The sequence below is a fragment of the Gymnogyps californianus genome, chromosome 3, assembly GCF_018139145.2.
Source record: "Gymnogyps californianus isolate 813 chromosome 3, ASM1813914v2, whole genome shotgun sequence".
NCBI classification, from domain to species: domain Eukaryota; kingdom Metazoa; phylum Chordata; class Aves; order Accipitriformes; family Cathartidae; genus Gymnogyps; species Gymnogyps californianus.
In genome coordinates, this window is record NC_059473.1 from 107310475 (window position 1) to 107335841 (window position 25367).

The window sequence follows — 25367 nt, forward strand, 5'->3', positions numbered from 1 at the left end:
ACTGTATCCATTATGCAATAGGAGCAGGTTTCCTTCAGAAAAGCTTTACTTTGTTCTCCTGGACTGAATGTGGCCCTCGACCACATTTTTCACTTACTTTGAAAAGAATCCACATTGTTTAAGACCATACCACAACTCACATCAAAGCACAGTAAGTGGGGACAACTGGGAGATTTACTTCAAATGGGCCCTGCTGATCCAAAGCATAGGCACACCTTGAGTGATTAATGGATATACAGTGTGGATGAGAACATCTGGCAGTGTAGATGTACTTTTAGCCAACTAGGAACCATCATACACCACCGTGGTTCTTGATCTAGAAAACTTGCAGTCAGGAGTAAAACCGAACAAGCAGAATAAAAGCAGAAGGAAAAAAGGAAATAAGTGAGTGTACAGTGGTACTTTGTTCCCACAGGCTCACGGGGTTCCCACCATGATGGTAATCACACAAGAATATGAACTGAATGCAGTTTTGCAAGAGGTCGGTGAAGGCTAATTGCACACAGTCAGGAAATGTTCCTTTTAGTCCTGAGCTCGGTCCCAGTGTGCCTGAAAAGACACGGACCTTCATCGACATTCAACACATAAATGTGTGCAAGACACATTGGCTCCCTGCCAATTTCTACAATGCAGGGCAATTTCAAACAAACCACCTAAAGCCCCTTTTTGTCTTTGCCTTGAAAGGGACCGGATTGCTCATAGCTGCTCAGCTGGGACAGGACCTGTGCTCAGTCAAGGGATCTATGTTTTCTCAGCCTCAGGCTACGTGTACTCCAAGTGGTTTACAAGTCAAAGCAAAGATATTAGAGACCCTAGTGCTTGCGTTAGGCAAAACTAACCTGTTCTTGTAGACATACATAAATTATTTTATGGAATACTCCAGACTAGGAAAAAGAAAAATAAACCACAGAGCAAACCCAGTAAGTGCCGCTGGGTAATGCAGCAAAATACACTCTTTGAGGATATTATTGATAACATATTATAATATGCTGGCTATTAGGACAGTTTAATTCTAAAACTACACCCAGAAAATATATCTTCTTTATAAAAACATTCCTTTTTAAATGATCTTCATTCATCACAGAGTTCTTTCCTTATGATCATTATTCATGCAGTCTTTACATGTCTGCTGTTGTTATCCTGGTTGCCACCCACATTTCTGAAATCAAGTTGTGAGCAAAACTTGACCATGAATGTTTTGGGTGGAATGACCTTCATTACCAATTTAAAACCAAAGGTTCAGCTTCTCTGTTTAGAAGTTCAAGTGGGAGGCAATGTCTCATTTACAGATTAGATTCCATGGCTTTCTGAGCGGAGTGGAGGCTGCCGTAAATGCCAGTCTCAGACCCTCGCACTGTAGGCACTAACTCTGGCTCTGCTTTCTAAAAGGATGGGCGTTGAGCATTTCCAGTGCTTAGAAGCTGGCTAGCTCGATTCACATAATATTAGCTATATTTTTTTCAAACTGCAAGGAAGATGTTTAATAGAGTCATAGAAATATTGATTAGAAGGGACCTCTTACCCAGACCAAGCTCCTGCTTGAAGCAAGGCCGACTCCAGCACTGGATCAGCTCAGCTGTATCCCTGTCTAGCGGGCTTGAAAACCTCCAAAGACTGAGACTCCTCAGACTTTCTGGATAGGTTGTTCCAGTGCTGCACTGGCCTCCTGGTGAGAAAGTGTTTCCTAACATGCAATCTGAACCTCCCAAGCAGCAATTTGTGGCCATTCCCCTTGTTATACAGTCTGGCACTGCAGAGGAGAATTTGGCTCCATAGTCTTTCCTTGGGATATTCCAAGATTTTACATTAAAAAAGTCTCTGAATGGGAAATTGTCAAGTTTTGCAACTGTTCCCAATGCAAAAGTGCTAAATAACACCTTCCATTGGGCTCTGCATTTTGAAATAAAACCAAATAAGGACAAATATGAGTATTAAAACCTGAGCATTAGGCTATTTGAATGAAAACAGATTTCTTTTACTATTCAAGTTTCCCTAAAAGCCAGGTTTCTATGGATTTTTTAGGGCTGAGAAGCAAGCTCTGGCTGTGAACAGAATTTCCAGTATCAGAGAAAGTTGCCTGATTTTGTGTTCATTAATTTATATTTGTATGCTTTAATGCCAATTTCTGGTGAACTTTAAGTGATTGAATTTCACTATTACAAATCCTAGTGAAAAGTAGTTAAGCAATTCTCACACATCAGATTTCAAATATTCCTAGTATTATATTCAAAATGTTTGCATATGCATCTAATCAGAGAACCAAATTAAATTGGGTTGCTCTTATAAAGCACAAGCCTTCAAAGAATTTTGAATAAGTTTTTGTGGTAAACTATTCATCACAAATTATTTATTCAGCTCTAATAATGAGTAACAAGCTTCTTTTACTAGCAAATGATACAGTACTCCACAAAACTTGCAGTCTTTCGTCTTATAAATACTTGCCTAGTTCACAGTCAGAGTTAAAGTTTTCGGAAGTTACAATAAATACTGAATTCTAAACATCAAAAAGAATATAATAAGTAAAAATATTTCCTCTAGATTTTCAGTGTAGCTTTTGGCTATGTCTCAATTCTCAAAAGCTCTCCTAAAACTCTATCATTATTTCCAAATGCTTCAGTCCTATGTCTCAAGCCTATCCACACGCATATCTACACACATTAGTTGTATATGCTCCAGCTGGACTTCACAAATTTGAACTTGGACTTCAATAACTAAAAGGCAGAAATATTAAACTTCGCATTTTTCTGCTATTCATAAAAAGCAGCAAAAACTGTATTTCTCATTACATCAGATCAGTGTTGAAGGAAACAATTAGCTTAGTTTGACACGCACTTAAAGAATGTGTGGCAAATAGTTCTTTGAATACTGTTGTGGTATATGCAGAAACCTTGGTTTGTAAAGTATACAAATCCTTGCTATATCATCTTTTCTGCTTGCCAAGGCACGCTGAGAATAAATGGTTTTACTTAAAGAAACATGAACAAAATACTGATTATTTTTAATACATAACAGAAAAGTCTGTTCTGCTACGAACCAATGGTCCTAATGAATTAACACACAGGGAGTTAACAGGATGCATTATGCGCTTCCATTATACCAAATTTGACCAGTAGAAGAATCTGAACGTGATTTTTTCCTTAATATGTCAACATGAGGAAAAATAAAAACACTCTACTCAGAGAGCTCAAACAAACTGAGTTACACCATAATGTAACAATGTGCAAACCAAGGACTGAATTCAGCAAACACATATATTTGGTAAAGTTTTGCAAAGTCAAATACTCCACTGATTTCAATGTACTGGTTCTGCAATTGGGACCCAGACTTGGAAAAGAAATGTCTCTTGAAGTATAATGACTGAAGAAGGCAAATACACTTCAACACAGAAAAATAAGGAAAGAGTACTGACTTGTTCCATTCAGGTCAACCATTAGACCATCTTGTACATGATCTTGAATAAGCTGTAATGTCCTTTCAAATATTTCCCCAGCTCTTGCTTGCTCAACAGTGTATGGATCCCTTGGGTATCGAAATAAGGCTAGCAAATCATTTGGAGAACGAGGACGACTGATAGGTAATTTGAAAAAAATAGTAAGTGTACATAGGAGTTACAAAATAACAATACTACATAAATTATGTAAACATTCAGCAACATGATTAGTACATACCTTAGTTACTCATCTCAAAATGGAAGGCAAACAAAAAAAATATAATAAAATAATAAAACATTAAACATTTAGTAGCAATTAAACATTTGGCAGCCTTCTAATGCACATTATCTCAGCAGAAAAACTGCTGCAGCGAATAGAGATCTCAACAGGAGTGTTTAAACAATAGGAATCCTTACATGTTAAACTGCTGGTATTCCCAGAACTAACCAGATGTTAACAATGTCATTTAAATAATAAAATGGCTTCTTGCTTAATAAATCTTCCATTATTTCCAGTATATACAAAATTAATTTTGACTTCTCAATATAAAAAAAAGAAGGGGATACCTGTCAAACAGATGTGTACGTGTTGAATTTATTGCTCTGTCAACAGTCGCAATTGCTTCCACAATTGATGTTTGTACAAAAGGATCTCCATTTCGGCTGACATTAGGGACTACAGAAAGAGGAATTCACATGTTATTGCAAAAATGGCCACACACAAAAAGATACTTCTATAAAACATAGTCTAGACACGACATCATTTCAGTTGTACAAAGTAAACCCCTGTTCTTTAAGCATTAGTTCGTCCAAATACAAAATTCTTAACCATTTTGAAATTCTATCAAAGCATATTACAGTAGAGCAAAATTAATTTAAAACAGAAGTTAATGTAAGTTTAAAAGTCAGCTTGCTTATATTTTTAAAACAAAATAAAGTGAAGATAAATGCATACAGCGTTTAACTGTCCAATAATTAGTCCTACAATTTCAAGTAAAAATGACCAAATAAAAAATGAATGATTATTAAGGGTTTTTTTTCTGGTGTGGTATATTATCAGCTTTCAGGTGTTGATATCAAAGGCCTGACCTACATCCACTGAAATCAATGCAAGTATTCCCTTTGATTTCAATTAGTATTGAATTGGTACTGAATTCAATTTAAGAATTTAAAGGGTTCACAGGAATGTTACAAGTGGAAAATACTGACAGACTTAGTTTGCCTTTTAGAACACATGCATCACACAAATTCAAAGAGATTTCACAGAAAAAAGAATAAAACACAAAAACCCCCAAAATTTAAAAAAAACACAGAATTTTATATTATCCCAAATAGCTACAGTAAATTAACATTGCTCCTCTCCTGAGCTTAGTCTAGCAAGCAACACACACTAATTTTAAAGGGCTATAAATATTTTATTTATTTTGATCACTACTTTGTTTTCTACTTTAAAATTATCTAGCTTTTTAACACTATGTTAAAAATCACATGCTTAAAAGCTATTTAACGACTTTGCATAATACTGGAAACTCACTAATGCATAGGCCCATTCATCTGCCTTTTTATACAGTACTCAGTTGCAGCTGGATGTTTGTACAACGTATCTAAGGCTAATAACCTTCCTTTCAGTCTAAACCAAGAACTACCAGATTCAGGGGCAACAGCTAACAATTTCCAGAGTGTGTTTAGATTGGAAAAGTCACACAGGAAGAAGGGTAAAGTAAGGGAAAAAGTTCAAAGCAAATACACTGGAATAAAATCAGCAGATGTACAAAACCAGCTGACATAAAACCCGTTGTTTGCAAGCTTTTCATGACTTTTTTTTTTTCTTTTCTAGGCACTATTTCATTATTTCTTCATAACTGCCAGCTTAGGCTGTGTCTATATGAGTTTCAGAGTTTAGACCTGGGTAATCAAACTTAACCATCTATATCGTCAAACAAAACAGTCCCTGGCACTCTATAGCTGTAGCTGAAGCCCCGTTCTCTGCCCTAAGGCCAGCTGCCTTGGGCTGCTGACAACATACTCCCAGCATCCAAAATGAGCTGATCCTTTCCACAGTGCCTAATGGCAATAGTCCCTGATCTGTCCTAATTACCAACTGTTCTCCTTGCTTGACAGCTTCATTTTCATAGCAACCATACAGAAACTTTATCAGATAAGCTACTTATTTTAAGGAGAAATATCATTTACAGGTTTGCTACCCTCATTTTAGTTGTTTCAGAGAGTGCTTGTGTGCCATGAACCATCTTAACACTGCAACACTGCAGATTATAAAAATCCGGTTGGTGGTTACCTTCCCTAGTGCTGCCTACAACAGATGTAATCTCAGTGTTCACTTTAGATATGTGTTTTGCAGAGCTATCTTTCTGATTAATGGTACACATGGGCTGAATCATAAACCTTGGTCAGATGTTAACTATACTGTACTTTATTTTTGTTTAGCCTCTTTGCTGCCAGTAGTTCTCTTTTTAGGCTGATAAATTTTAAAAGTTAAAGCTCCCTGCAAGCCTTTCACACAATACCTTTTTTTGGGGGGAGAGGGGGCGGGGTGGGGGGAACAGCAATTTTTTTTAAGCAACGAAAACGTAATCCACACACATCCTGCCTTACACTTAATCCAGAGACCTTTACAAAACAACAGAAAAGGACAGAAGAAAATGGCAAAAGAAAAGCATCTTTAAAATATTATCAAACATGGCCAGCAAAACCTGCCCCCAAGCTTCTATACACTTGCCTTTATTCTGTCTCAATGTTAAGAAAAGATTTTTATGCATTAGGAACATTCATAAAACATTAACTTTGTTTAAAATAAATGTTGACATGCAAGTTTTTAGGCATTTCTGGCTATGCCATTATTAATACTATCCAGATAGCAAGTATCTAGTACTTATAATTGTGCATTTGTCCTCCTTGCTTCTCTGACAGCTTCTTTTTTATAGCAACCAGAGAAACTATCTGATATCCCACTAGTTTTAAGCAGAAACATCATTTACAGTTTCAGACGGAATGCAGATTAATCAAGGGTAGTTTCACTAATTTTAGGTTTATTGATGCTACAGTTTACAAGAAAAATAACCACATTACAATTAAATACTGCAGATCAGCTAGCACCAAGTTTTGTAGTTTGCTAGTTTCAGCAGATGAGAATGAGCAGTTGACACCTGCACTAGGTGAATGAAACTGGTTTCCATTGGGCCTATAGTTCAATTCCTGGTTTCATTTTTCAGAGCTCTTACTGATTTGAGATCTGGCTAATCTTTTTTTTTTTTCTTTAAAAAAAAAACAAAACCCTTTTTTTCTATGCATCTCGAGAGTAACCAAGATTAACTGATTTTTATAGACTTTCTTTCATTTGCAGACTTCATATATGTAGATGAAACCTTATCACTGAATGATTCCCAGTCCTGCAATTTTTCTCTCAGAAATCATATTTACAGATTGAAGAAATATTATTTTTGATAGAAGAGGGGATGGATTGATAGTCTACTAAAAGCAACTTAAGCGAGGGAACATCATAGTTTTATTGATACCATGTGATTGATATCATGGTAATTAATACATTAGAAAAATCACTGATATGTATTTATGAATTTAGTAAATGAAATACAAAACATCAGACATAACACTGGGAAACAATATCCAATATGTTAAAGAAATCACTGCTCATTTTTCATTAGATACAAAAAAATATTGTGTCATATTTTCCACTGAAAGACAAAAAAAAAAAAAAAAAAAATCACACAGTTTCCTTAATATTTTCCATCCAAATGAGTCTGAAAAATCAGCAGTTTTACTTAATAAGTCAGAAAAGCATTAGGGTCAATCTGTGTAACAAAGTTATTTCCTTAGGCTCTTTGGCTGCTTTATTACCAACTATTATGTATTAATAATTGCTAACTATTATTTGCCATTATTACTTTCAAATAGAATAAACTCAAAATTCTCCTTTTCTTTCTGTTTTCTCCTTTAGCTTCTTAAGATCATTTTGACTTTCCTGAATTCTTTCACATTGGTTGCAGCCTAATTTTCAACCAAGTGCTGTAAGTGCCCCTTTAAAGATGCCACAGGACTTTTTGTCAAGTTATCCCTAAAGATTAGGCTGCATATTCGACTAGCAAATTCTAATAGGTCCAAAAAATATCTCAAGAGGAAAGTAGTATGACTAACTAGAGCCCAAAGCATTGTTTGTTTTGAATCTCAACTCCTATAGACATTTTGGCTGACATATTCCCATCTTACTCACATCTGTGCAGATAGTTGCCTGAATTATGGGAGAAAAAGAAAAATACAAATAAAAGAAAGAATTTAACATTTGATTAACTTCTTTGCATCTTACAAATTAAGCAATTAGAATAAAACTAATAATCTAACTCATACCTCTGATTAATACACCTTACCGTTAACACTAAGCACCATACTAACAGAGGAGTATCCTATGGTATTCCGGGCAACACATTCATATCGACCTTCATCAGCTGTTCCAACATCGCGAATGGTAAGAAATCCCTCTGGACTAACATGAAATTTTCCACTCTCAGTTACCTGTACTCCATCCTGCAGCAAAGCACAATGTTTAGTTCTTCTAAACAGTGTTTGCTTTCAAACCTGAATTTTTGTCTTCTTATTCTCTTTTATTTTTCTATTTTATTTTATATTTCTATTTTGTATGCCAAGATAATAGTCAAATAGATTTAGATAAACTTACATAAAATACTCACACACTTATGTTGACAGGAGGACTTGCATGTACTTCTAAATTGTACAGTGTATTTATTTACTTTTAAAAGTACTCATTATTACAAATCAAAGTATTTTAATAGTTATAGGCCCTCACCACATAAAATTTAAGACCCCAAAATAAGATAGCACCTCTTGAGAACATATATATTTGATTTTATTCAAAATTAACCAACTAAAAAGATCTTAAAAGCTTCATATGTATCAATTCTTCATGTGCTATGCATTTAGAAGATATTTAAGATACATTAAAGTACATTTTCTAATGCTCACTAATTGAAGAGAAGAAGATAAACAAGAAAATTGAAGATCAATATTAGCAACCCATTAATTCACCAGTAACTCTGCTAATAACTCTAACTAATAGTTTGATATAACAATTATTGCACCAATTGAAATCAAAGCCACAGAGAGGTTACCAAAGAGTTATCGAAACATGTCCTGGTTGAAGTGTCAACCTAACAGTGTCAAAGGGCTCAGCAATACAGTATTTTTTATTGCTTTATATCTGTAATATCATTGAAAGTGTGAATATTAATAGGATATTCACACAGAACTGTCACTAAAATACATAGGCCTTTTAAGGCCTACATTATGGATTTTAGCTGGTCTAAATCATTTGCATAACCATATATATATATTTTATATATATATATATATATATATATAAAATTCAGGTTTGGTATCTATATACATGCTCTGTATTAAAGAAGATTGGCTGATCAAACTTCAGGTAACATTTTCAGACACCAGAGCAAGCAATAATTTGACAATGTGCACTTTAAATAGCTAGTTATGAAGAGATGGGAAGGCCACTGCCTTTCTGCAACAACCAAACAAATATCTAGTACCTTATTCCATGTAATTACTGGCTCCGGCTCTCCTTGAGCGCTGCACGGGATCTGCACGTTTGTGCCAACCTCCACTGTCATGTCGCTGGGGACGCTGGCAAATACTGGAGTCACTAAAAAAACAAATGATACATTGACAAGGTATGAAATACAACTTGTGCAAAAGACTATCTAAAAAGAGGTCATCACTGTTTATTTTTTTCAGTTACCCAACATTTCTTAATCTATAACTTTATTCTGTCTGCAAGTTTTTAGTTGCTTATAAGTTTGTCTTAGAGATAAAATTCCTTATTCCTGATGTCTGCTTCGGGCTGATTTTTAAGTACTCTTAACTTCTAACAAAACAGGCTAGTAGTTGCTAAAAACACTTAAGTTCCATAAAATAAAAGTTCTGCAAATAATTTCTGTGAACAGTTAAATCTGAACAAAGTCACCATAATGAATATCCCATCAACTTCTGTCAATTTTTTTAAGTTTTAATTTTTTAAATAGCAACAACAGAGATTTCTTAGATCATAAAAGCAAAACTTTCCACAACTTACTCAACTGTGATTCCCCCAGCCTGACTTGCTGAGCTGCTAAGCCTTCACAGAGCTCCTACCCCCCTGACACCAATGAGCCCTAGGCCTTAAAACATAAAAAAATCACCTTCAATTTTAAGGACACAGAGTACACAGTTACCTAAAGCCACTGCGAAGAAAATTAATGCGTTTTTTCATCTTAATTTCCTTCAAATCCAGATTGACATCCAGCACTCAGATATCATCATGAGAAGCACGTACAAGATTATGAAGGCATTAAGAATTGTATTTCTGCTGTAACATATCAGTATTTTGGGGGGAGTGGGAGGGGGCTGTGCTTTTACAGAGAAGTATTTGGCCACACAGCATACATTTATACTACCAACAAAATCTGGCCCTGGTGTTAAATTGTTTGTACGCAAATGGCTGTCAAGGACCAGAAAACATTTCAAATAAGGCATCCAGAGGTAGGCGTCCAGCACTGGGAGGTAAGAGAGTCTGGCTCTGTGGATGTGAGCCATGTCATGCCAGCAAACAGACCTGGACCATTAATCTGTATTCATTAATACAGATTTAGCCACAGTGACCACTGACTAGACATTCCTCAGATGAATAGTCCTTTTGTTAGAAGCCCAGAAGAAAAAGTTTTCTCTTCTTGCACAATTGAAAACAGCATTGCAATGAATGTATGGAGAGCTCCAATTTCAGGCTGCATATGCAGCCTTCAATCTTGTATTTACTATCTTTTAGTGACTGGATTTTGCAACCCGACTTACACAAAAATCATTTTATTAAACTTTACTCAAGTTCAGTGAAGTTTAACACAGCTGGAAGGCTATAAAACTTTTTAAAACTGAGTTTTGTTTTATGGAATTCTAGTCAACAATTTTATATAGGTGAAGAAAATCTCGATTTTGACAAATCAATCTCCCAGTACTACTCTTAACTAAGAAAAATCAATGGAATTTTTTTCTGACAAACATGTAAGCTCAGGAAGACATTTGAGCCCTGTTCACTAACTGTTTAAAATGAGGTCACTAACAAAAAATGCTTTGAATTAAATGTTTAATCTCCTTGAATCTAATTAAACATCAAAGTACTTAACTAAATTATAAATATTAATATAATTCTAATTAGTCCTAGAAGTTGCTTACTTAGAATTTACTTGAAGAAAAGCATAAGAAAAATGGAGTGGGTTTTTTTTTTCCTGTGTCAGCTTATTTTAAATCTAAAGAATGACTTTTCCTTGTGAAGGTCATTCTGCTTCTGTAAAATAGTGTTCTGTTTCTGGACATCAAAACTTTATGTTAATAACACTATTTAGTTAACAGCACAGAGTCTTACAAGAAACTAGTCTTTTCACAAAACAAAATATTTTCCCAAGCACAGGAATACTGACATCCTCAAAGCAAACCTCCATTCTTTACAAAAAAGAGTAAATCAGATAAACCTCTTTCACAGAAGTCAGGCTGTTCTAAAGGAATGATACTCTGTACAAATACTGTTAAGTATCCATACATGTTATTTATTAAAAACCACCTGGAATCTAAAAACAGATATACTCAGAAATAATGATCAGAAATGTGAAATGTTAGCAATCCTCTGAACTGCAAGTTTTTTGAACAACAAAACATATAGCCTCATTCTAACAAGCTTTTATCAAAAAAGGCCATGTTTAGTTTTAAGCTTACGTAGTCTCCCAGTGACTTTGAACAAAGTCTATCAGGGCACACTGTCCCACACAGTCAATTTATAAAACCTAATAAAACACCTTATAATTCAAAACCAGCAACTTTGAATCATTGTAAAATGTAGCAAAACTACTGAAGAAAAACTGAAGCACTATTCAAGCTCTGTTTCAAAAGCTTTTTTAATTCTAAACAAAGATAAGCTACTTCATATTAATGTTTTGTGCCATCAAAAAGAATTAATTCTCAATCTTACATTTTAAGAAAAAATAAATCAAACACAGTACTGTGTATTTTAGTGTAAGCGTAAATCTTTCTTTTTTTTTTTTTTTTTCCCAGCAGCTGCGCATGGAGAACATACCTCTAGGCTGTACGGTCAGGTATACGACAATTCGTTGAGATCCGATAATGTTGACAGCTTGGCATTCATACTGTCCCTGGTCATGCAGAGCAACCCTGGAAATCCTTAGGGTTCCAGAGGATAGAACTAAGTGTCTTCTGTCAACAGACAACTGGCCTCCTGAAACACAGAGCAACAGCATTTGCTATTTATAGCAGTGCAGAACAAAGTCCCCTTGTGTCAGAAAAAGTGAAATCCAGATTACTTTAAATTTGATAAAACATTGAAAAAAATTAGTCTCTTAAAAAAAAAAAAATTTAAACGTTTACTTCTCAGAAGACAAACACGCAAAGCAAACAAAACATACATATGCACACGATCATAATCCTGACCTCTTCTCTGTTTGTGGTAGAAATAAATATTTTCATTTAAGGAGCATATGATAAAGCATCCGAACGAGAAGGCATCATAAGAACACCAACAGGTATTACTGTTCATTTCGCATTATTACCATATGTGTAAGACAAAATTCATTTCATCTGCCTAGGCCATCTAGACAATCTATAGAAAAATACATACAGACCTGAAAAAATGGAATATAATAAAAATGAAATAAAAGTCACATCAGTGTCTGGACCCTATTCTTCCTTTCTGGACATTTCATTTGATTGGAGCAATCTTGGTACAGGGACAAACAGGGACGTTATCAGCATCAAAATTATCAAGAGTTTGTTAAAAATCTGCTTTATCTACCATAATTTATAATTTCCTAACAGTTGTTTTGCCTGCTTGAGCTATTTCATTTGATTCAACTGGAATATTTACTTACTGATAAAACATCCCCTACAGTATTTCTTCCCGCTAGATTTGGCTTAATGCCTTTATAGCCACAACCTGATAAAACAGGCAGCAGAGTGCACTCCAGTGTTCCTGTCAATGTGCATTAAGTGACAGAAACGCAGTTACACTGATGCCAATTACAAGTTGGACTGTTCTGGTTTCTGAAGAGAGCACATCCCACCTAATTTCAGATCTCCAGTTAATGACAGTCATCTCCATTTCTTCTGCAGTAAACTGGCAGTGATAGGTATTGCCACATGTGATTTGTCTCATATTTCTTAAACATTTATTATTAGGAATGGAGACATATATTTTAGTGACTTTTTTACTGAATAATGAAAAATTACTGGGAGCTAGCTTCTGTGGGACATCTTGCCTTTTTTAGCTAAAGCAGAATGAGATGAGCCCTGTTTCCTTCAGAGACTGAAGCATCTAAACAAATACATGCAATTCCTTTCAATGCATGAGTGATTCCAGAATGACAGCTAAACTATTCTAGTAGTTTAAAAGTAAAAACAGAATGCACTTACCTCCTTTAGTCCAGGCAATAACAGGCTGGGGATAGCCTTGCGCTTCACAAGGGAAGTCAACGGTTTGTCCCTCAATCACTGTTTTGTCTTGAGGAGTGACAGTAAACTGAGGTAAAGCTACAGAAGAGAAAATAAACTAGCTAAAAAAAAAACAACTGAAAAATGCACAACTGTCTGAAATTGCGTACCGTTTCCTGTGTGACTTGAATAGCTCATATTGGTTGGAAAAGAGATGCTAATGGGACTCTCTTATATTGCGACCGCTATAGGGCAGAGAGTCAGGGCAGCCACTTGTACAACAGGAACATCTCCCTCACAACCTGGCCCCGGTGTCAGTGAAGGCCTCTGGCATCTACTGCCGTAGATCCAAAATAAAAGGTACAGTAAGACTTGTAGAATCAAACACAGAGTGTTCCCTGGATTAAAAATACCTTCTCTTTCTCTCAAAAAATCCTCAGCTAAATTGTGAAGAAAATGCAATGTAGTCAAAACCATCCTGAGCTGCTTGTTTTCTTCTTTACACAAAAGGAAAGCAGTGAGTGGAGTGTGGGCCAATTTCTGCAGTAACTTCATGGCATTATCAGTGTGAGAAGTAATTTGTTCAGCTCTCAAAACACAATTATCCATTGGTGAATAACAAATGAACAAACCACATGGACAAGTTGTTTTGTATAGCTTTAAAAATTGAACTCACTAACAAAGCATTTGCAACCTCAACTGTTTGCCAACTAGAGATCTTAACATGAGAACAGAAACAAACTTAAATTTAAAGGTTATTCAAAATGTTTTGCAAATAAAAGTTCCAGCATAAAAACATTTGCAACAAATATGCTCCATATATATAGGAGGCTTTTGATATACTGTTCTCAAAATACTTCATATTCATACTATTGACATACAATACCAAAATTATTGCAATCACAATAAGTTAGAGTACTTTGACTTTTGTTTTGCAGAAAAGCTATGCTAATGCCTGAGCTGGCAGAGTGATAGTTTCTATGAAACTCAGTAGAAAATGTTCCCACATTCACTGAAGAGTCTACAAAAGAAAGGCAGAACAGATCTGTACTTGAAGCTCCATTTCTAGTACTCCAGGCACAAATTCTAACCTCTAGGATTGCTGCCTGTTACAGAAAAAATTTAATCCCCCACAAATTTGACACTGCGTGTTTATTCCTACAGGAAAACAAAACATAATAAGAAATAAACATTTCAAAACCCCAATGATTAACTTCTGAGACTAATCAATGAAACTTAACTTTCAGAGAATTAGTATATAATACTTTATTCTGAGCGAAATGTAGAGCTGCTTCCCTATGGACTACACTAGAATAGTGTAATTAAAACAAAAAACCCTTACGATTTTAGTTTGGCTCTGACAATTAAGAAAAAAAAGACAAAACCACACAGTTTAAAGTAATAAACTCTTCCTAATATGTTTTATAGCATGTCACTCCTAGTTTAACGTTACTCACCTTGGACTATGATGTATGCAGTCGCATGGATATTATCTATGCTGTTAGTTGCAAAACAGGTATACTCGCCACTGTCCTCCTGCTTCACATTTTGTATGTAAAGTCCTCCTGACGGAGTTATCGTGACACGAGGGTCACTTGGTAAAGGGGTTCTGTCGCCTTTGGTCCAGGTAATTCGCGGCTGAGGGTGCCCAGCTGCGCTGCACTCCAAAGTAACACTCTCTCCAACTAGCACTTCGGTATTTTGTGGGTGAATCACAAAACTTGGCCGGGCTGTGAGAAAAAAGCGATGCCTAAATATGACTTTTAGCTCACATGGCACTAATTTAGCTGAATATTGCAATAGTTTGGGAAATCTAGGGGTTTTTTAATAGCTCTGTACCAACATACTTCTAATCTTGATGCAAACTCTGCCTCGCTTTAAGCCTAATCTAGCTGCAGACATTTATACATATCAATAAATATAAAATAAAAGCTCATATAATTGCACTGATGTTTTTCTTAACTCCCATTAAAACAATTTTCAAACATTTCCTTCTCATTTGCTGATCTTTATAAACGTCTCTTCAGAGGCATAGACACTGAGACCCAGAAAACAAACTGGCTAAAAATTGCCCTAAGTGCACAAAAAGACAAAACTGATTAAGCTACATTTTAGTAACTTTTCCCAACTACATGTGTGCTTTGCAGTGACATTTTAAGTTTACCTGATGCCGAGTGTCAAAACAAAATTTTCTCATAGCAATGTTTGGAATTTAAAAACATTACAGTCCTGGACAGGAATTTAGTGCTTGCAAACACGAAGCCCTGGCTAGACAGAGATTCAGGCTAAGCAGCTCCTGAGCAAGGACGGCTGCACAGGGCGTGCCAAAGCTTTCATGAGTGGCCTGTTCGGAAGCTTGTGGTTTTCAGGTATTCAGAGAGAACATTATTGCACTGAGCAACATTGCAATGCAACAACCTCTTTTCCTAACCCTTCTACAAACAGCCTACAAGACTATCATGAGAATTGCATACTACAATAAGCATATTAATTAACTGGCTGATTTGCATTTTTGTTCTAGGGATATTATAACTTCATGATCTCGTTCTTAAGATGCCCAAGCACAAGAATTCTACGTGTCAAGAACATACAAGAGCCAAAGCATCTTATTTTTAGCAATCTTATTATCAAAACAATTCTCTATCTGAATGTAAAATTCAGGCTTGATGTTCTTTACCTGGTGACTCAAAGTATCTAAGAGTAACTTCCTGAGTTTTCACTTCTCCAGCCACGTTTTTTGCCATGCACTGGTAAATGCCTTGGTCTGTTTCTTGAGTATTCTGAATCATTAATGTGCCGTCATCTAGCAAGTTTAGACGGGAATCTTCTTTCATACTGAGCTCATTACTGTGAAGAAAAGAATCTGCTGGAGTTAAACCCTTAAATCACAAGCACAGAAAACTGCCAAATAATAAAACCCAAAATATATTACCCAAAATAAGTTGGGGGGAAAAAAAAATTTTACTGTGTTAACCAAAATAATAGAACTTTCAGTTTTCTCCTAAAGAGAAGAAGAAAAGGAAAAACAAAAAAATGAACCAATTTTGCTTATGCAAGTATTACATCTTTGAAATGAAAAGCCAAAATACTTTTATGAGTAAAAACTTACAGGGAAAAAAGTGAATGAAATACACATACCTGGTCTTATTTTCCTTTAAGGCTGTTCTGACTGGCAAACCAGTTTAAAATATTTCCACTGGAAGTATATATTATAAGTTCAACACTCAAGATACTTTCTACTAGGATAGGGGTTAGTTGCTATAAAACCATCTTTGTGCCAACCTCTGTGTGGATTGCTCAAGGAGCACTAATGAACCTGATTATAATTTGTACTGGCTTGAAACATAAGTTAAGATCAGGTCTTCAGGCTATGTCATGGATGCATTTCTGTGACATTAACTAAGAACAGTTAGGGGGTTTTATTAAAGGAACTGTTTCTCACTCCATCCCTCACTACATGATGAAGGAAGCATAGAGGAGGGATGAGATCTCACCTCGTATGTACAAAACCCAGCCTGACTGTTGATCTATTCAACATACTGCTCAACAGGTCAATGGCTTTTGACTGAAATCTTGCCATATTTAACCACCTTGCAAAGAGCTTTGCTCTCATTCATACAGCCAGGAAACAAGCCAGAGTCAATAATCCCACACCCCAAGCTCAAATTTCTTCTTAAAACTCTTTCATATGTGTATTCTGAATACATGTTTTCCTTGTTTATTATAAAAAGTACGTGAGCCAAAGAAAATTTTAATGCAGTAATTATACCATCCAAGTTCAAGACTCTGTTCTTGACATACTCCATAAACGCTGTACCCTTGCTGCACCTGGGGTTCTCACTGACATCAGCAGAAAGCTACAGAACCAGGACTCTACGTTGTTCCATTTTATCAGCAACTAACAAACTAAAATGGTTCATTTGCTAATATAAAATGTGAGGGAATTTATTTTCCAGATCAGGTTCTCCATTTGTATAAGAGCATTATTAAGCCAAAGTCTGATTAAGCTAGTGGTAAACTCACAATTCATGTGTCCATCGTAAATTCATATCAGTTTAAGGGGGGTGATGTGCTGCCACGTGGCTGGTTCAGCCGTGCTGTGCCCAGCACTGCTGGAGGGAGCCAGGCTCTGTGCAGAGCTTGAGCAGCCACTCTGCAGCAGGCTGGCCCTTGGGCTGCTGAAAGACACACGTCCTTTATAGGCCCTTCCCTCCATCCCCCAAGCAGCAATGAGAAGCAATGGAGCAGGTTGCCCAGAGAGCTTGTGCTACTTCCATCCTTGGAGGTACCCAACTGGACCCAAACTGGATAAAACAACCTGGTGTGATCCTGCTTTGAGCAAAAGGCTGCACTGGAGACCTCCTGAGATCCCCTCCAACCTGAATTACCCTACAGTCCTATGATATAAGGACTTGCCTGCCCTCCGTGTACTGGTTTGGGAAGCCTGGAAATTGATATATCTCTCCTCTCCTGGAATGGAGCTACACCTTGGGGGAAAGCTGCCTCTGAGGAGCTGGGGCTCAGGGAAGACCTTCTCTGAAACCTAACTCTTATCCAGCTGCAGTGCCTTAAAAAAGGAGCTTTTGCTGTGCCTCAAAATGTAGGCAAACACTAGCTAACCCACAAACCGCACGTGCAACATGTCCATATTGGATTGCCTGGTACTTACATATAAATGATTTAGTTTTACAGGTGTGAGCAACTTTGCAGGTATAACTACAGTTGAAAATCTTACCAATAGTATTATAGCCATAAATTAATATTTTCTAAAGTTACCAGCTCTTAAGTGTTTAGAATTACTAATAAAACAGATCTGGGCCATTATTACTTCATATACTCCTTTTAATTATAGGATGTTTCTGCTGTAACTATTCCATATATTAGCATGTAATGCATGTGGACATGCACCCAGAAATGTACATGCACCCAGGAATGTACACACACCCAGACAATCACACTTACATCAAGTTTCTCTCTTCCTCTTTTAAACTTACTTGTTTCGAAGCCAGATAATTTCTGGTTTAGGATTGCCTTCAGCTCTGCAAGTGAAGTACACTGTATTCCCTGAGGTAACGTCCACATCCTGAGGCTCTGATGTAATTCTTGGCCTCTCTGTATCAACAATAAAACGTATAAGGAACTCTTACTTCTTTTAAAACTACTAAAGAATAGTAAATAAAAAATTTTCCATACACCTTGTAGAAAACTATTTTTCACAAATGTTTTAACTTAAAATATTTATATGCTTAATCAGGATTAAACACACTTTTCTCTATGCAAAAGTGACTGCAGGCTTTCTGATGTCCTCCATTGTTGCTTAGGACCTTTTAGCAGACTGGACAGGGATTGTGCAAATTTGTATCAGGTTCTAAAGTAGCTGTTTTATTTATTTGAACAGAGGCTCAATTTGCTTATGAAGGAAAAGCTTTAAAGCAGCAAGCACAAGTGCCATTTAAAATAACTTCCTCTAGATAAGTATCAGTGCCTAACCTGCCTCCTACAGAATAATTTGTCCAGCTTGCTTCCTGCAGTTTCCATATTCAGGCTCCTTAGATGTGCAGAGAGCTGGTAGGATGCCATGTGAATTATTCTTGCACCAAACTCCATTTTTATCTTTTTCAAGAACCTTGTAGGCGCTTATGGTCGTAATTCTCATGATCAGAATTATATCCAATACGTAACCAAAAGGACAATTTACTTATTTTATATCTTGGCCTCATCACATGGCTGGGCAGGTAAATGCCCATAGCTTGATGAGAAATCTGCATTTTGATTTCGGAACAGAAGAGGTGTGGGGCTGACCCCCAGGGTGCCCATGGGGCCAAGCCTTTGCACCCTTAGGCTGAAGGAATACAGATGAACAAAAGGATTATAATAAAAGTGCTTATCCATTAATCCTTCAGTGACAGAGGATTTCAGTACCTGTGCAGGGCACTCCTTGTAAGTATAGCTGAGTAAAAAAAAAAAAAAAAAAAAAAAAAAAAAATCCAGTGGCCCAACCCTGATTCCAATAATATCAATAAGAGTTTTAACAATAAGATCTGTGAAATCAGAAGCAATTCTGTACAGCTTCTTTCTTCCCTTTCCCTTGTACAGAAGGGAATAAAGGACACCAAACAATATTAACGTAACACCAAAGACCCTAGTTGACAATCCTTTTATGATCAAACCTGAAATATAAAAAGGAAAAATAAACTCTTTCTGGATAATCACATTTAGTTGCTCACGGAGAAATTTCAAACATGGCTATATTTGTTTCATTAAAGATAGGCTGAGGGGTAAAAGCAATCAGTTCTGTCAGAACCGGACAAAACCTGAGAAGAAACACAGGGAGATTTCTGGAAATAACTAATATTGGCCAGAGGTGGTCAGTGTTATCGAAGAGAACAGAACAAATTCTAACAAAACAAAAAAACCCCACAGTTTAGGTACACGTAACACATTAAAGAAGCCATCAGGAAGTGGCAAACCCACCACAGTTAAGTTCTTCTGGTGTTATCGTGGCCACTGATCTTCCCTGGATCCTTCGTGGATACTCACAGGTAGCTGCTGCTTGAGCATTACCCGACTCTGCGTACGTCTTCAACAGCTCTGCCAGCCACAGGATTTCACAGTCACAATGAAGAGCGTTTGAATCCAAACGCCTGCCCAAAACAAGAAGCAGCCACAACACCTGTTAGCAAGCTTCGACCGTTTTGCTAGGATCAAAATGGTTCTGCAATAACAGCAGCGCCTTTATCTGTGAATACAGACAACAGGCAGTATGGAATACAGGTGACGGTCACTTGCTTATATGCATTCTGGTAGTCTTTATTACAAAAATGCATATTATTTTTACCGCATGGGTAGGACTGTGTTCAACATAGCAAGTATCTAAGCAACGTGCATTCAGTGAATAAATTAGGTTTTATTTAGATGTTTTACAAACTTTGCTTAAACTTATACCATTCTCCCCACATTTTTTTCTGTTTAATGCTTATTACTGTAGTAACTTCACAGCTAACCTGACATTTTTACAACTTCCCATTTTGCTGATCAGGCAACTGAGACAAAGACCCACAGTTTTATTTAAGCATTAAGCTCTCGTTGAGTTTAGTGGGTCAGTAACTTCGTAAAACACCTGCCTATTGCAGATAACGAGAACCCATAAATTCTGTTGACTTTCTTTCTAGTAGTGAAGGGCCCTGGTACTACATGGAACACTGCACTTTCTGGTGGAGTGCCCTGTAGGAAAAAAAAAAACACCATGAAGTACAGAAATTTGTACCATTAAATATATCTGTATATAGATTGGAAATAAAATTACATGGCAAAGCAACCTCAGTTTGGTGTTTCTTTGGGGGTAGTAAACTTTTTGATCATTTTGTCTTTTAATTTTTTTTTTAACCTCTTGTAGAAATGCCCAGATATTATTTCTTCTGTGTTCTCCTATGAAAAACAGGCAAGAACAAGCAAAACTATTTTAAAAGTCACTGTACAAATGTGTCCCAGTATATCAGATGTTACTGGTAGAATTTAAATCTGGAACATGAAAGTCATGATATGACCTTTAGGGATAAGCTGTCCCAGGTCAGAGGATACCAGGTCTAGCCCAATGTCCTGTTCCACTAATAGCCACTATTAAAATTCCCCTTTACCTAGAAATTATGTGAAGAAGCACCCCTTTCTGTTCGCTTGATCTCCACAAGAATTTAAGGGAGGTATGAGTGAAGCAGCTACTACTGGAAGGCACATACATCATCAAAATTTACTTTATTCTGCCTTTTGCCCACAATTAAAGGTATGGTTTCACAACCGTCCTAAACCAGCAGGACCACCTTCTTGTCATGTCCCTTGCAATCTCTTTTCCCAGTAGAGCTAGCGCTGTGACTCGCTGCACAGCACACCCTCAGCAGTCCTCCAGGAAAGGGTGGTATGAATGCATGACTGCCTCTCTCAAAACGGCAGTCTTTTTGACAATTTAAAGAATTATTATCCCAGATCAGTGGAGATCCAAAGTGAGGGACAGAAAACCCTCTGAAAGTCACCTTACTATGGTACTCTTACTGAGTTCAAGTTTCCAAATGCTACTGAGGGACTAAGAAGCCTGTAATTTTCCAAGTTAATTGCATTTCAAGAAGAACTGGCTTCTGGAGTTGCTTTTGAAAATAATACTTATATTCTTAAACCATCGAGCACCTTTTTATAACCATGTTTTTATCATCAGATAAGGACAAGTAAAACAATCAAAAGAAAATATCAGAATAATCAAATATTGAAAGACATCATAGAAGGATCTCCCAGTGAGACACAGACAAGAGGGGGAAAAAAACCCCAAAAAACAACAAAAAAACCCCAAACAAAGAAGGATCCGTGTGTATTATTTAGTCTACAAAACAAGACCACATGATTACAAATAATTCCAAGACAGGAAACAAAGAAAAGGATTTAGTCAGTCACTAAAGACAGTAGGATATGAAGCAATGGTCTCAATCTATGTATGTAAACAACTGGAGCACAGCTTAGGAAAAATTATTTAATATTTAAAACAATTAGACAATGAAAGGCTTTTGCAAGGAAGACAAATATTGCAAGATGAGATACAGTACAATTAGATTACTTATACTTTCTTCAGTTCAATAATAATTCAATTTACTTACAGTCTCTTCATAGATTCTAAGTGACTAAATGTTCCAGGAATCAAATGAGCTATTCTGTTGTTATGCAAAAATCTGTTAAAAAGCACAGAAATATGCATGTAGTAATTCAGATTTTGAGACGTACTCATTTCATTTGCATTGTTCTGAAAGTCCTTTAAGAGAAAGTAATTTTACAATATAAAAAATTTGAACCTTTTTCAGCAATTCATTGGCTGCTATTTTTTAAGTGGCCTTCAAGATGTATTTGGTGTGTCCATATGGGGAAAAAGAAGCCATAAAAAGACAAAGCAACCAAAAGGAAGGGAGTTCATAAGCATTCAAATGAGAAACTAAAAAAAAAAAAAAAAAAAAAAAAAAAAGTCATAATATAAATCTTCTACCTCTTCATTCATAACATTTATTTTAGGACAAACATTGATCACAGCTCTTTGGGAAATAGTTTTGCAACAGAAAAATACACCACAGGCAATGCTCACTTCTGCATGCCTCTAAGGTCAGCCTGACCAAAGTGTTCTTGGCAAAGACTATGTAGTAGTTACAATAAAAAATTTAGATTAAAAATAATCTATGGGAATGATAAAAATATTATTTTCCAGTTTCAAACATTTGATTTAATTCAAACAAAGAAGCAAGCTGACTTCTGAATATTACCCCAAAAAAACCAAACTTACAGCCTTTCAAGTTTTGGAAGATGGGTAAAGGATTCAGGTTCCAACGTTTCTATTTGATTAAAGTGCAGATACCTGAAAATATGTTAAACAAAAAGAAAAATACTGAAACAGTTTTCGTAATGAAGCTGAAATATTATAAAGCATTTGTTATTGTTTACACACTGTTTACACATCTAAATGATGATAGTGATGTAGTGGCTTAACTTTCTTCTGTTATCATCTGAATCCTGTACTGGAATCTAAGAAATACGAGACATGACAAACAAGAAGGGTTTGCAGACCACTATATAGTGTGTGTGTCTGTGTATGTATGTGTCTGTACATATATATGCAAAAAAAATTGTTTGAAAATCATTACTTTGGAGATTTTGGAGATACTACTTTGAACACTCTTTTGCCAAGTCTAATTTTCATTAGTATGCATACTTGAATAAATATATATGGGGAAAAAAAAAAAAGATTTTTTACAGGAAAACATTGCAGGTTGTTTAGAAAACATTTAGTTTCCAACAGAATAACATTTTTAGTGGGCAACTGTTTTCATTGCTATCACATAGAGTGAAAATTTCAAAAGATGCTGAGAAGTAACCTGCTCTAGTCCATGAATACTGGCATTTAAAGCTATGAACAATCTCAAAAGCTCAAAAGCCAAACAAATTCATAATATAAAAACAAGTTTGATTGAATTGCTTTTAGACAAAGGGCTTCCCAGCAATTGGTGTACCATTAACCACCACAGCTGTGCTCTGTTTGATGCTCCATTTATGCTTATGTAAGCTATTAATATTACAGAGCAACAAATATTACACAGCTGTTAATCCTGTAAAAATGAAAAAGTCTGATGTAACAAGATAATTAACCAGATTATTAATTTGTAACTGCTGTGAAAATGGACTGCAAAGGCAGGATCATTCCAGTCTTGACTATGGTGTGGAGGTACTCCGTAACCTTGCAGATGAGAAAACAAACAATTGATAAGACTTGCACAAGGAACTGTGAAAATGATTTATAGACTTTGGATCCTGACTATATCCAAATGTATCCAAACCTCCTAAATTTTCCTTTTTGACCTCTGACAAACTCAGGAACATCGGGAGAATGTGCATATATAGAAATCACTGTGGGCTGAAGAACGAAAAAGCACATCATTTAAAAACAAGGAGAAAATCTCAGACCCCAAAATCTCCTGAAAAATGAGTCCTTCAGCAGGAAAAGTAAAAGGACATGTGAACTCCCCTGTGCTGAAACACCACATGTGCTCTACTCCCTGACCTGAGCCGAACGGTCGCCGCAGAGAGGGGAAAGCAGGAACAAGTGGCGATTACAGCAGAGAGTCGTTGCAGCGAGCCCTGGAAGGCGCGTGTGGCAGGGAAGCCAGGCACGTGCCTGGCAGTCTCCCAGATCCCCTGCCAGCAGCAGCATGGCCAGAGCACGAGCCCGCGAGCGATGCCAGGGAGCAATGAATGGGGACCACAGAAAAAGCCAATAAATCAGCATGGATGTGATCAGGCACATCGGAGTGTCAAGTCTGCTTACTGCCAGTGCAATGCGTGGCCACATATTGTAGTGAGCATAGAGTATGATCCTGTTTGCACAAGGAAACAAGAAGTGCGTAATCATGCTATGCCTGCCAGTCTTCATCTCCCTTTTGAAAATACAGGCCAATTTCATCTAAATTAAAAAGACAGACGTCTCAATGGCAGGTAATTCCTGCAAGGTTCATTTGAATCGCCAGCGGAGAGAAGAGAGACCTCAGTCAGGTCCAGCCCCAAGGAAGGACCGGCAGGATGGGGCCGGTATTTGCCCTGCGGGCAGGGCCCGGCCATGAGGTGGGCAGGCACAGCTCACCAGGAGCCAGGGCTCTGCTTGCCCACCTCCCCAGCATCAGCAGCTTTTGGGAGGGGGCAAGGCAAGGTGGAGATCACTGCAGTGAAAGAGGATGAAGGGAAAAACCAGGCACAACTATAGGGTTTGTTATTACTTCTGAAGCAGCTTTGATTTCGGAAAAAAATTACATACGCTACTTCTTGTGCAGCCAACAGGGATTTTTTCCCTTTTAACTTCATTAATTCTACTTGCATTTTTATGATTCACAAGCACCTTGCAAATGTCTCTCCTTATCTTCCCAATAAATTAATCTCTTGTACTTCTTCGGCATTGACAAGGCCAGATTTGTAGGTACAAGTAATACCTCTTACTAGAACAACAAATAACGTTGGTAAAAGCAGGCACATAGAGGCACACAACCCCTTCTTCAAGTCCATGGATCAGAGGTGAGATTAGCAAAGAGAGAAAAAGAAAGGACACCTCTCTCAGATGGTTTAAGTGATGTATACATCATCAAAATCAAAGCAACAGCTCATAACTGCTGTTTAGTATTCAAGACCACTACAATTACAGATGTAAAGAATACTTTATGTGCCTGAAAACTCATCTTGTTTTTCCAACCAAATTAATCAGTCTAATTAAAACAATACTTCTGTTATAAACCTTGCCTTGTTTAAAAACCTCAAATCATCACAGATACAACTACAATAATTCGGGCACTGAAGCACATTATAACAGTTAACTTTACCTCATCAGAAATCATGCTGCCTAAAGTAGCTCAAAAAATCAAATCATGAAGTCCAACTGGAAAATACTCTTAACTGCTTCATATGAGAAGTTAGTTGGGTTTTGCAGGTCTTTAAATTATGACCTCAAAAAAGTCCTGAGCAACTTCTCAGGCAATTTATGAACAGAACAAGGTGTTACATATGTGGACAAAGTAATTAGCAACAAGTGTAATTCTAAAAAAATAGATGCAGAAACCAGGTTGCATTGTAAGTCTACAATAAAAAGAATAAAAAATCCTTGGCTTTACAACCTACACTTTAATCACATTTTATCACTCAGGTTTATCACTTACATTCTTTTCTTCTATGTACCACATTAATGCTTTTTTAAAGGATTTTTAATATTTTAATTAATTCGAGAATTTCTTGGACTGGAAATTCACTTTAAAGGTAATGATATTCAGGAAATAATCTCACACTGACATGTCTTTATAGACATCTTTTATGTTCAGAGTATAAAATGCTCTTAAAAATAGTAGTATGA

At 36.5% G+C, this 25367-nt stretch overlaps 1 protein-coding gene across 1 annotated transcript in view; it reads right to left on the bottom strand.

The window, feature by feature from the left end:
- Positions 1–25367, bottom strand: part of PXDN (peroxidasin) — an 89890-nt gene that overhangs the window by 22137 nt on the left and 42386 nt on the right. The window contains 12 exon segments of the mRNA XM_050893350.1: positions 3410–3567; positions 3998–4106; positions 7831–7987; positions 9022–9134; positions 11592–11750; positions 12941–13057; positions 14416–14688; positions 15636–15805; positions 17953–18070; positions 19433–19602; positions 21598–21669; positions 22269–22340. Of these exon segments, the coding sequence (XP_050749307.1) occupies positions 3410–3567; positions 3998–4106; positions 7831–7987; positions 9022–9134; positions 11592–11750; positions 12941–13057; positions 14416–14688; positions 15636–15805; positions 17953–18070; positions 19433–19602; positions 21598–21669; positions 22269–22340 (1688 nt within the window).